This window comes from Pavona decussata, unplaced genomic scaffold (genome assembly GCF_977016875.1).
Source record: "Pavona decussata unplaced genomic scaffold, jaPavDecu1.1 SCAFFOLD_89, whole genome shotgun sequence".
NCBI classification, from domain to species: Eukaryota; Metazoa; Cnidaria; class Anthozoa; order Scleractinia; family Agariciidae; genus Pavona; species Pavona decussata.
Genome location: NW_028145506.1, coordinates 732,675 through 746,199, shown reverse-complemented (window position 1 = coordinate 746,199; position 13,525 = coordinate 732,675). Strand labels below are relative to the sequence as shown.

Genomic DNA, 13,525 nt, shown 5'->3' with positions numbered 1-13,525 from the left:
TATAAAAAAAAAATTAGGACACATATTAACTTATGAGAGTTTTTTGAATCACCGGCCCCTAAGTTTTACAAGTGTAAAAATTCGTTAAAGAATCTAAAATATGAAAAATCATTACATGAATTAGCTCCCTTTCGCTCAGAAAGAGCAAGCCTTCAGAAGGTAAAAAAGCCAATCACATTTTTTTTTTAATCGTGACCGGAGTCGTGTTACTAGGTTCGTTTTAATAGCCCTTTTAGAATCTTAACTTAAATTAAATTAGCATGTTTAACGAACACGTTAGTGATAATTGGACGTATGATTACTAGGAGAATGATGTTTGCCTTAAAAAGACCCAGCATGTGATAACAAGCAATAAAACGAGTAAGAAACAATTATTCGACGAGTGCGAGTTGGATATGAGATGATAGATAGCCAACGAGGCGGATCTTTCACCCAAGAAGCGCGAGTGGAAGAACAGTTTTATTAAAAAAAAACAATCAAGAAATATTACTTCATCTTGATGATTTCCCTTTGCGCAAAAACAACCAGAAGACAATTTGATGATCGCTGTTTCTAGGGCATGGGTGATGATAATGGCTTATATACCATATGGCCGCTAAGCCAATCAAATCCCTGGAATCAGAAACAATGATCCAGTTTTTAATTATAAACAAACTACCCAATGAACTAAAAACGCACGACGATTGGGAACACCTCTGTTCATTGATTAAGATCAGAAAGATTAAAGAGATATTACAAAGAACGAACACCTTATAATTACTTCAGTGGAGATTGATAAAATTGCCTTTAAAAAAAAGCCCACCATGTGCTAACAAGCAATAACCAGACTAATAGACAATGCACATAACGAACTAAAACACACAAGGCGATTGGGAATACCTTTATTTATTGACTAAGACCGGAAAAATAAAAGAGATATTAATTTGAATTAAGAAGTCTAAAACGAGATAACAGGTTTTAGCCGCTTTTACAAATAGTTGTTCATCAATCGGGTTTAGGACAAGTGAAGTTTTAAATGTTTTCTTTTTTCAAGAAGAAAAAGCTCGAAAACGTATATATTGGACTGAATGGTCGGTTTTCATTTGCTGAATCGAGTAAACAGTCATGCCGAGATCTTTAATCGCGAGTAATTATTACTATTTTCTTTGTCATTACAACAAAATAAGCAAATCTCCCCATGCAATGATCACGACACCGGCTATGACTTTTATCGGTGAACTTGGCCACTACATTTTTGTTTTCCAGGTCAATCTGCTGAAAGCTTTCGTTAAATTGTCCTTGAATTAACAGTTAGCTTTTAACAAAACCACAGGAAGACATTTAGACCATTTTCCGTTAGTTATAACTTACACTAGCTCTTTTCCAGAGCAACTGGTCAATTTCTCCAGGATCGTTAACAACAGGCAAACGACGAATTTTATATTTTATTTAAAATCTCCACATATATTTACAGCAGTGGCAAAGCTATACCTCAGTTCTTGGTCCACATTGTAAATTGTAAATCGCTTTTTTCATCATTTGATATGCCTTCTGCATCGCTGCCCTCTTCCTCTATCCGACGGAAAGCCTCTTCACCATCGAATAACTCAGTGCGCGGTCTCTTGAGTACACCCGGCGGGCGGCGATGATCACTCCCAAGTTCACAAAATTCAAAAAATTCACCTCTAAAAAAAAATCACCAACAACTTATATAGCGTGAAACTTAGCATGTGATTGAGTAAGTCCATAAACTTCCTGCGTGCTAAGTTTGGTGGCAATTGGAAGTTTTGTTTTTGTTTTTGTTTTGTTTTTTATTTTTATTTTTGTATCGGTCCTGCAGGAACGATATTTGTGCGTGAAACTTCATGTGTCGACGGGAAGCCCTTCACCATCGAATAACCCAGTGAGTGATCTCTTGAGTGTCGCTAACATGGCGGCCCGCGATGATCACTCATAAATTCCCAAAATTCAAACAATCACCTCGCCGTGGCCACTAACTTATATAGCGTGAAACTTGGCATGTGATTGAGTAAGTCGATAAACTTCCTGTGTGCCAAATTTGGTGGCAATTGGAAGTGATATTTTTTGCCAATATTTTTTCTAATAATAATAATAATAATAATAATAATAATAATAGCTTTATTCATCCATCTTAAAAAATATATATACAATGGATTTACATAATTGGTTCTAAAGTTAAAAATACACAATCGTAAACAAAGGAACCTTGCGGCCCGCGTTCGCATGTCTTTTAGGTCTTCACCTCGGTCCTGCAGGAAAGATATTTGTGCGTAAAAACTTGGTATTTAATTGGGTAAATCTATAAACTTTCTGTACGTGTGCCAAATTTGGTGGCAATGGGAATCAACGTCATTATTATTATTTTTTGTTATTAACATTTTTCATTTTTTATTATTATTATTTTTTTTTGTTGGAAACGAAATTTGGAGGGACTGGAGAAGTAGAGTCTTACCATTCAGCCGGAGGAGAAGGGGGGAGGGGGTACAAAATACCTAGCTGACTTTGAATATTCACAACTTTTCAAATATCAAGGCACATACTTAACTTGGCGATTTTTCCTAAAATTTAGCTGGCAACAGTTTGATGTATATACATAAAAACTAATTGGCTATTTTCAATGATTTCCTGTTTCCATGCCATCAAAATTTTTGACAACTCAATTTTTACCGAAGTTGTTTGTTGTTATTGTTGTGGCTTTTTTTTTTGTATTTTTTGTTTTGTTTTGTTTTGTTTTGTTTTTTATATCTTTTATGAGAAACTTTAAGTTTATTTTCGTAGCTTTTACATTTTTTACATTATTTTGATTCTGTACATAAGTTTTGAATTTGAACCAATTTTTGTCGATTTTCAGCGGTTATGGAGAAATCAGGGAATCCAAGATGGCGGCTGTGACGACCAAACGACTTGATTGCAGGTGATATTACGTCATCGGTCCACTTTGTAGTCCTCAAAGAAAACAATTTGGGATATTCTATATATACCGTCCAAGTCTAATGGCCTAAGCCTTAGTGGTCTTGAAGGTACGAATGGTAAGCACTTTAGGCCTCCGGCCAAGGTGCTTCTGGGATTATTTGATTTGAAGGGGTGTAGGTCAAGGATAAAAACGTTTGGTGTAACATATTGCGATTTTGGGTGAAGAGTGCACTTTGATTGACATTCAATCTGTAGCTATATTTCCAACAACATGCAAATCAAGTAATATACGTGTAATACACATTTATTGCTGAACAAAAACAACTTACATAGGATTCGTCTAACTGCACGTAGTTCCAGCACTCCGCTAACTTCCCAGACAATTGGAAAATGAACAAATGAAAATCTATTATATTTCAAAAATTGAAAAAATAAGATTTCATATTTTTAAGAAACAATTATCTTATAAAACAGACCGCAAAAATAACATAAAAATAAATATTTTTAGCGTTGCTTGGTTTCCTTATCCATTCCATCATAAGCTTTGCCGTAGCCAATTTCTCCATCTCCACTACCGGCTATGAAAAAAAAAGAAAGATAAATCATCAATTCATAGACATTCTCGAAGTCTTTTGTTTATTGCCCGTTCCGGTTTTCAAATGGGAACTGGGGACGAGTTTTTAAATTTCCGTTTAATCAGAAATTAGAGTCCATCACAAGAAAGATCACTTTAAAATTGGTTAGTCTACAAAGTTTGAGGTTCTGTTTTTAGATTGCAACCACGTAGAAGGCTTTTAAAAATTAGAGACGTACTTTGTATGGACGTGGGGGACGCCATGCCATGCCCATGCCAAAAATTCAGAAGAAAGCCTCCCCCGAGTGGTAGCTTATGAATGGTATTAGATTTATCGATTGCAATTATATGAATTGTGGAGGGAAGGTTTTGTCCATGTATTCACTAAATGATAGTTTTTTTCTCTCCTCACTCAGCTTATCGCGACAGCGGTATGATATTTCATTTCTTTGTTCATTGTTCATAATCACGTGTTATGACGTCGGCAAACGTCTGCATTTGGGACCAACTGGAATCATGACTACGTGGAGTTAGTAGACAACTGACCTAACGTTGTCTGAACATTCTATTTCTTGCTGCTACACCGTATTGACGAGAGCCAACTAGCTCAAAAAAAAATCCACAGTTGCATTTTTGACTCTCAGTCTGGTCTCTATCATGTCGCTGTCGCGTTAAGTTTTCTACACAGCACCCGCGTTGCAGTTGTTTCATATAAGTAATAGAGCTTATCATTCACTGACGAGGCTCAGCTGAGTTCCACCAAACCAATAACAGATGATGTGTTATTCAAAATTTGTGTTGATTTTAAAAGCTTCAACACAATGTACTAATCGCGGCCATTTTGTTTCTCTACCGCGCAAATTTACTTCGTTTTAATGTAAAAATCTGGGCTCATTTTTACTTGAAGATTTCATCTACACAAATCCCCTCTCTTCAACATACAAATTGGCATATCGACCGCAATTTTTACCATTACTAGTCATAATTACGATTATGTCAGCAATAATAAGGAAACCATGGCAGAGCTATGAAGTACCTTCTTTAATTTGGTACACGTAGTTCGCCGCATGATTCTTGCCGACACATTCGCCCCAGGCATTATCGTCACAACTGAGGTAGTAAGAGTTCGAGCATTGGTTTGAGCCGCCATAAGTATTGTAACTGGACGCGGCGTGTGGTCCGCTGAAGCAACGTCCGTAGTCTTGAAGTCCAAAGTAGGTAAAGCCTTTCTGCTGACTTTTTTCGGCACATCGGCACGCCATTCTGAGAAACCATATCAAAACATTAACTTTTAGCTCAATAGAGTGTTTTACAATCGGAGCGTCATAGAGCGGTTCCAATTGAGTGTCGTAAAACCAAAACCAAAATAATTACTCTTAGCAATCCCAAGAGATGTAAATAGCACAACGAGCCAATCAGAATTCGAAGCAAATACATGTAACTAGACCCAAACGCGGGGAAACACGTGCGGCGAAAACACGATTGGTTACTCATGGTTAATCAAGTTACTCATACCAATCACAACAGGTGTAAACAGCGCAATGAACCAATCAGAACTCAAAGCAAGTACTTGTAACCGATGCCAAGCGTGGGAAAACAGGTTCAAGTAACTAACGACTGGTTTTAGTTTCTTTTCTCATTTGCTGGGAAAGTGGCGCGAGTTTTGCAGAACCAATCACAGAGCGCACAAAAGCAAACCCAACTAAAGCAAGCCAAAACAAAATACTGTCAATGCTCTATTCGTAATCCAGGCTTTGTTATTACAGTCAAACTATTTTTTAGACGAATACTCTAGGGAGAAAATTTTCTCCAATATGAATTCCAATAATTCAACTAGTTCTTTCTTTAAAAAAAATTGGAAGTGAACTACTACCTTCTTTATGGCAGATAAATAATTTTTTGTTTTTAATCGGTCGGTATAGTCAACTTTCTCTTATTTTCTAGGACATGAACTGGATGATGTTTCTATGCCTACAAACGCTACGCATGATCATTTTACATTCGTGTTTACCAATTAAAACAACATAACCGGGCGGCTATATTTACCCTTTAAGATATGTGTTGTATTCACCCCAGTTCACGTTTTGTCCACTGTAGTTAGAGTCTCCTGGTTTTCGATCTTGGAACAGTTCTTCTGGAAGTGCCCGATTAAGCTTTTTTTCATTATAGCAGCCCACCTTCACATAGTTGACATTACAGATTCCTGAATACGCACGCAAATTCAGCGGATTTTCTGTAGAAGGAAATAAGCAATAAAGCGTGAAGAACTGATAGCTCACTTTATGTTCATTCCGAGGTGAAGGTGGGCGGGTGGCAACCTGTAAAATTCAAGGTCAAGTTCTTCTCCTGCATCCCCGAAAATCTTTGAAACACATTACATCCGTGTTTGTTTTTGTTTCTTTGTTTTTTTTTTTTTACCTATCAGCTGAAATTGAAATACTGTGATCCTTTGTGCAAAATTGGACTGAATCAACCTTTCCAAGTTTCCTTAAAGTGCCTATCCCAAAAGCGATGGAATCAATATGTAATCAATTATTAGAGAAATATCTATGTCTTCCACAGTGCTTACAGCTGTATTTTAAATAACACTTTTAACACAGTTTTACTTTTCGCCTCCGAAAAAGAAGCTGAGTAGCTATGACTTTTTTCCTTTAAAGTGCACCTAACTCACCAAATTTTTTTTCGCTTAAATAAATCTTTGCACCTGTTTAAAACGCATTGAGCCTTTTTGCAACCAAATTTTGACTTTTTATAGCCTATAAAAGTTACGAAATCTAGCCATCATCTGTCCCATGACCGAGCTAGTAAGGGGCATGGGTCTATTTCTTGCATGACGTCACAAACTGCTTTGCATGCATTTTCATAAAAACTTAATACAATGCAAAGCAGTTTGTGACGTTAAGTAAGGAATAGACCCATGCCCCTTACTTGTTGTAGATCTGTCTCTAACACAGTTCTAAACCTTAACTTTAAATATATATTCTCAAGAAAGAAACGAACTGAAAACTGTCCAACACGTGCTCTCGCGCTGAACTCAAACACGGCCACCAAAAACAGTCTGCGTGGTGGCCCCGAAGAAAACAGTCAGGGACCCAGAATCCCGTGGGGTCCCTAGTCAACAACATTACTACAGCCCTCAGTCTTCATTTCTACACCCAATAAAGTAGAATATGTCGTTTATGATGGTTTTCTTTTTCCTAGATTCCATCATGGAAACATCGGTAACTCAGTAAACAATTAAGTTAACATAAGTTTGCCATTTTATAGAACGGAAAACCGGAAAGCGGCAATCCTTTTTACAGCAGGTTAATACTTTATTTATAACTAAAACATTTTTAGCTAAAAAGCTAGATTGCAAGGTGTTCCACTCGAAAAGGCAAAAATGCCAAAATGGAGTGCAGTCACATATAAGGAAGTAATCTTATTTGACAACGGCAGATAGATTCGCTGAGTTCTTGAAAAACATGTTGATGATAAATAAAAATAAACTAGATCAAATTGGTTCATGTTACAAACATCCTGCATACTGGCATATACGCAATGACATAAATGCGATGGTATATTTTAAGCCTGGAAATTAATTGAGAGACCCTAACGTACCTTGTTGTGGAACATGCCCTCCCTTTGAGCCAGCTGTAACGAAGAACAGCAGTAAACATATGGCCACCACCTTCATAGCTGAAATCAAATTTTCCAACAATTAGAAATAAGAATCATGCTTTGTTGTTCCTACAACTTACAGCAAGAGTTAGAGAAAAGGTATTGCGAAATTGTTTTCAAATCAAAAAGGTATGTCTCAAATATACCGCCACGCCAAAACGTTTCACCAGTTTTTATCATAAAATCGATATCCAATCGGATTTCACGATCAGCTCCGAAAAACTCAAGTCGAGTTAGGACAGTTCACATACAAGACAAATTGGGTTACGTTGATTACTCGTAGCTATCTTCGTGCTGTTATTAGAAATCTGCTCTAAAGAAAACTGTAGTGCTGCGTCGGTGGGTTTGGGGGGGGGGGGGGGTTGGAATGGGCTCTGAAGACGAGCTAGCGTTCGGAACGTCAGATCTCGAATCTTTTTACGGTGGCCAAATCATCTCAACTCAGTCAATAAAACCAACGTGAATTGAGCTCGCAGTGTTAAGCGTCCAATATCAGCATGCATAATCTCCTTGTTGTTGCCATGTATTTTTTATAATGCTAGTTGGAAGAATTTGTTTACACATCAAGACGTTTTATCTTCGGTGATCATTACATTTTCGACCTTTTTTTCTCTTGTCCTTGTCGACCTCCCTAAAAACGACCGCTTGGGAGATAGTGGACCCTACAACTTTGAAAGTACCACGGTTATAAAAATTTAAAAAACTTGACCACCGAACAGCGAGTTTCATGAACAGGCACTAGAGGAAAAAAATTGGGCAACGACTAATAGAAATCAACGTTTGTTTCTAGAAGTGAAATGATAAAGCGGATGCGTTTTTCTCAGCGTTCAGTACAGAAAAAAATTGATTAACGATGCACAGGTCGACGGGCGAATGAGGCGCTTTTTGGCCTTTAAACGATATTAAAATTCATGATCCACTTGTAAACGCAACAGGATCAATTTTGCTGACTTGTTTTGTCAAAAATGTCACAACACGTCAAGCCGCTTATGGTGATTGCTGATTTGTCGAGGGTTTTAAATTTTAAATGACTGAAAAATGGGCGGCAGCAAACTTCCGCAGTTTAAATACTAACAACTCGAAATATCAATGTGGCTGACTCATGACTCATTGACGTGCTGTAACTTGATAATTTATCACTATCTTGTCATTCAATTCTTTCAGATAGTCACTGTAGTATAAAGGCCGGAACAGAAGAAAGTTAAGGACCATTCCGTTGTTTTCCGTTTGTTCAGCTTGCCGCCGTTCATATTTCATTACTTTATTATAACTGAGAACCTTAAAGCGACTTCTGTCGACGAGAAAATATCGCATCGTTAATAACTTTCCTTATTCTCTCTCCTTATCTGCGTGGTTGATTTGCAGGGATTTACAACGACCTAAAGAAGAGTTGTTCTTGATTACTTCAGTATTATTGTAGAGTTAATATGTCGTAAAGAGATAAAATAATTGAAAAGGCAAAGACATAGATGTTATTCTATGCGTTTCATACTAATGCAATCTATTGGGATGGCTAGCATTCGTGTATACAGTATGTATATATACAGATTCGCATTCCACAACTTTACGGAAAGTTTTGCTGCACTTTGAAAATGTGCTAGCAATGGACCAATAAAAATTAAAAGGAATATAAAGTGTAATTTTACGCTTAAAGAGCTATTAAACTTAAAACTAGTGTTTGAAACGAAAGGCCTACATTGAATATTAAAGACGTAGGAATTAGAAGCCATCTTTCTGTCAGCTAAACGATAGTTGAAATGCATTGTACTAACCTCAAGTTCTTGAAGAATCACAACAGAACGCAATGCAATGAATCTGGGTTTTTGCCGGCTAAAAAGTAATTTGAAGTTCTAAGAGTGAAACATTGACTTGAAGTGCTTGTTCTTTTTACAACAAATTAGCTCACTTTCTTCTTAGCTTTAAGCTTTTTTCATCGAAAGATTAGACCGCTCGACCCAGGAATGTAATCAGTTGTTTAATTGTGTCATTGGCAACCAAGACTTATTCGACGGCGCATCAATAATTGACAGTCATTATTTGTAACCAAAGCAGCTAAAAGCTAAATATCGTGGACAGTCATTAACACAACACTGAAAAACAGATGGTGAAATAATAGTGCGGAAATACTATTTTTATTTCTTTTCGATTTATTGTAACGTGAGGGCCAAATATCAACCAACGAAACGAAAAAGAAAGATCACAAGAGTCTTTCTTTTAAACCAACTTTCTTTCACGTGCCAACTTGTTTAATTAAACAAATCTTAGTCCGACACCTACGCTTAATTAACTTTCTAATCGTTATTTACTTTGTAGTTCGCAATACCGACTCATTCCAAGCGTCACTCGAGATTCTATACACCCACGGGCCATCTGATTTATGCAATGCGTCAGTCTCATAGATTCCCATTAATCAAACCAAAAGTTACAAACATTACCGTGCACAGACTCTCTGGGAAATGTTACAAAAAAAAAAAACGTGGAATGAATGTTGATATAGTTCCATATCATCCTGGTCCCTACATCTCTCCTTCTTCTGGAGAAAAGCGCGAATTGGGTGAAAAGACCCAACCTCGCTCCCAGAGTCCTCAAGAGACAGGGCCCTGGGAACAAGGGTGGAAAAGGCCTCGATGGTGACGTGTATTCGTGACGTTACAAATTCGCGCCAAGCTGGGTACTAGAATGAATAGTACTTTATTCTCAACGTTCTCTCTCTCACGCTATGTTGAGATTGGGCACCGACAGTCTCTATGTTACAGAGTGTCCTAAAGTCCCAAACCACTGGACCATAAGGAAATCCCGTTCTCAGAATCCCAAACTCAAGGTGCCCCATCCTAAAAATTCGTAAAGTGTTTTAAACGAGATGTAACAAGGTTAAGAATTAAACGTGCGGAAAAGCGGATATAAAGTTTTTTAGACGGTTAAGCTCCAAGTAGTTCTCTGTTAGGGCGGCTGTCGCGGAAGAGTCCGCGGATAGCAAATGAGAGGGACTATCCAAACGAAGCACCTCCGCTAGTTTCATGTAGTAGAGAGCAGTTTCTTTGTTATTCCATCCTACATGAGACATTATGTCCGCCAACTGGGAGCCAGATAACGCTAACGTTATGGCTGAGCCCGAACGGAAGCTGTGTAGCGTTTCTCCCTCATCGATCTTAGCTTCTTTCAAATACAGCTTTAAACGAGCTTCTGCTGAAGAACTTGAAAATGGTTTGTTCACAATATGACCTTGGGGATTAGTTGGTCGAAACAAGTAACCATTTGTCACAGAAACGCGTAACTCGGAAGCCACGGCTACATATGTCTCAATAGCTTTAACTGGACACAACTCAGGGTTAGGGTGTCTCCGAATCCCGAAGACGTTAGAGACGCCATCCCTCAGGGTTTTTCCCCATACGTGGTTGAACAACAGCCCATTGTCCTGGGGGAAACGCAGGATCTCTTCTGTTTTCACCATGCCAAGATCTGAACCACGATCACCGCTAAAGAATAACGTTTTGAAAAACGCTTGGTCCCGCGTCAATACAAACAGACCAGAAGGACTAACCGAGCGCTCCGCAATTTTCCGATTTAAAAAACGGGCCAGAAGCAACAATTTGGACAAAAATAGGGGAACTGCTTGCTTTGGCGTGATGCGGGCTCGTAATTGTTCCTCAGTTGACGCCTTAAGATATTTTTGCACTTCGAGTGAAGCGGCGGGGTTACCCAGACCTAGCAGGGAGTTCCACTCTCCACAGCGCCCGGTTTCCTTAAAAATGGCTCGCAGTTTTCCAATGTAGGAGTCGATTGTCTTGAATGCCAGGCGTTTAGGACATTTACACTTAGCTGCGTTTTGAAGGTGGGAATCGGGACACCCATTACTATGTACTATGGTTTTGCCATGTCGGTCTTTCCAGACCAAGAACCGAGAGATGTCAGTGGGGCTTGCCGAAAGGATGGATTTACTATTCGGAAGGGACGCCAAGAAAGTTTCAAACTCCGTACGAAGTGAGCACTTCTGTTTTGAGTATGACGATTGAAGGGAGGCATTATTTAGGAGTTCCAAACGGTTATCTATCGCTTGAAGGTCGACTGAGAGTTTAGGGCTCGGGACACTTGGGGAGACTGTTTTCCTCCTGTAGCCGCACATTTGGCAGAAAAAGAACAGCTTGTCGTTGGGGTGGCTGCACGAAGGACATGACACGGCTGGTACAAACGCTCGAACGGCTGGAGGTAAGTCCTAAAGGATATGAAAGTAAAACAAACAGTTCCTTCTTTATCCTTTAGATTTGTTTTGACATAAATGTATAAATGAAGCTATAAAACAACTGTCAACAGATTTATACTGGAAAACAATGATTTATTGACAACATTGATTTCACTGAAGTAATGGATGGAGCTAAATTAATGGGAGAATTGGCAAATTTAAAGATAGCTAAGTGTTCTTTGTTTGGCTCGTGCGCTAACCAAGAGCTACTACTTGCTTATCCGATGCGGAACACCCAGAGATCCCATGGGATAGGCCAATTGTTTGAAAACCCGTGTTTAGAGGGAGTGAGGAGCGCTCCAACGGTTCCGGCAACGGCCAGCAGGTATCGGGAAGAACATGTAGACGTTAACAAGGGCCACCAAAAATGCCTTGGGCATACGTCTGGTACTACGATAGTGTAGGATAATTGCAGGCTTCTCATATACTTGATAACATGAGGTATTAGGCAGATCGGGGGAAAGGCGTATGGGTTCTTGAATACAAACGGATCGTACAGATCGGGCGATTGCGCGAACACGTTCACTCCCAGGGATCCCGGCAGAGGGTTTTCAGAGAAGAAAGGTAACTTGGCACCTGACAAGTCGGATTGGGCGTTTGAAGGGCGTGCCATTAGATCGACAGAGTGCCCATTTTCGCCGCCATACCACTCTTGTACTACTATCCATAGGGATGGGCACAATTTGGCATCCTGTAGGCTAAGGCGTCGCGAGGGGAAGTCGGCTTGGTTCTGAGAACTAGGCACAAAAGTAAGGTGCAAATCGATGTTGAGTTTCGTCATTGTGTTGAATAATTTCTTCAAGGCGCTAGAAAGCGATTGAGAACGAGAGCCCTGTCGATTCCAAGAACGGACTAGAGCCATGCTGTCGACGAAGGCGTCGACCCACGAGTTTTTGATGGTATCAGCGAATGATTCAAGGACATTATTGAGCGCTAAGGTCTCCTTAGTGGCGATATCGGCTTGTATTGTTGAGGCGTCCCAGTAATCATAAACGTTCGCCTCAATGGCACCCGGACTCAGTGCACCTCCCCAAGCGAAGCGAGATGAGTCGGAGAACAGCCTGACATGTGTGTGTTTCTCAGACCGCCAGGGAAGAAAACCGTCCCAGGTCTCAAGGAATAGCCAGTGCTCAATTTCATTCTTTAGAGCGGCAGACATCTTTACAGGTCGAGCAGAACGCGTGGCGCGAGACACAGCTAGGTTTATTTCATTAACATAAAGCCTTGCGCCCGGAACTGCCAAGCTCATGGACACGCATTTACCGCTGAGCCTTTGCAAGGTTAGTAGGTCCAGGTTATCGCGAGCCAACGTTTCTTTGATGAGACGAAGAAGCTTTTCTTTTTTATGGGGTAACAAGGTAAACGCCTGTAGTTCAGAATCGATACCGAAACCAAGGTATGGCACCTGTTTTTTCGGGGTAAGGTGAGACTTCGCCAGACCGATAAAGTAGCCGAGGGAAATTAAGATGTAGCACGTGAGAAAAATACCCGCGACGGCCAGAGCAAAATTCACTTCATCCCTTGAGGCGAGGGCTTGATAGGCGGCTGGTAAAATGCCACCTGGAAATGACAGTTGGCCATTATGGCGGTCGTCAATGTACAACGAAGAGGGAATGTTCCATGAACGAAGTCTGTGTGACGCAACTAGACCAGTCGTATGATATATATAGGCCGAGGATTTCCAGCCAAAAGGAATACATTCACTCACAAAATACCAACCTCCCCACTGGAAGCCAAAGTAAGTTCGACTGCTGGGGTGAAGTTTGATGTGGTCATATCCTGACTTGTCGTCGCACACTGTTTGGTAAAATCCTTTATTGACATACTTAGGCAAGTGTTGGACGCTATCCAAGGCAAACGGACGGTCTTCGATCCACAGATTAAGAAATCTATCGTCGTTGCAGAGACGCGGCTTGCTAGGCTCGACAGTGAGGGGCATAATAAGGTGGGGTGGGGTGCATTCTCCGACTTTGCCCCACAAAGAAATAGCACCGGAACGCAAACGGTCCAGGAGCGTATCAGAAATAAACGAGGCAAAAGGTTTGCACGACAGGTGGTTGGGGAAAACGCAAGGCGGTGGACTACCACACTCGTAATTCCTTCCCTTGTAACTACCCTTAAACGGTCTAAAGAACTTC

General features: G+C 39.9%; 1 protein-coding gene across 1 annotated transcript; it reads right to left on the bottom strand.

Annotated features, from left to right (window-relative positions):
* Window positions 1-3,201: 3,201 nt before the first annotated feature.
* Window positions 3,202-9,116, bottom strand: LOC146474436 (uncharacterized). Its single transcript, XM_085116949.1, has 5 exons — window positions 8,920-9,116; window positions 7,088-7,165; window positions 5,534-5,720; window positions 4,524-4,750; window positions 3,202-3,491 (listed from the first exon to the last, which is right to left on the bottom strand). Exons 2-5 carry the CDS (start codon window positions 7,161-7,163, stop codon window positions 3,418-3,420), a joined length of 564 nt encoding a protein of 187 aa, XP_084973075.1. The 5' UTR covers window positions 7,164-7,165; window positions 8,920-9,116; the 3' UTR covers window positions 3,202-3,417.
* Between the last annotated feature and the right edge of the window lie 4,409 nt (window positions 9,117-13,525).

Bases quoted from the DNA above. Each gene is read 5' to 3' on its own strand.
- LOC146474436 (XM_085116949.1), bottom strand. From the start codon at position 7,163: ATGAAGGTGGTGGCCATATGTTTACTGCTGTTCTTCGTTACAGCTGGC. The intron at 5,721-7,087 runs GTACGTTAGGGT...TTCCTTCTACAG, and splicing joins AGGGCATGTTCCACAACAAG to AAAATCCGCTGAATTTGCGT. The intron at 4,751-5,533 runs GTAAATATAGCC...ATGGTTTCTCAG, and splicing joins TACAACACATATCTTAAAGG to AATGGCGTGCCGATGTGCCG.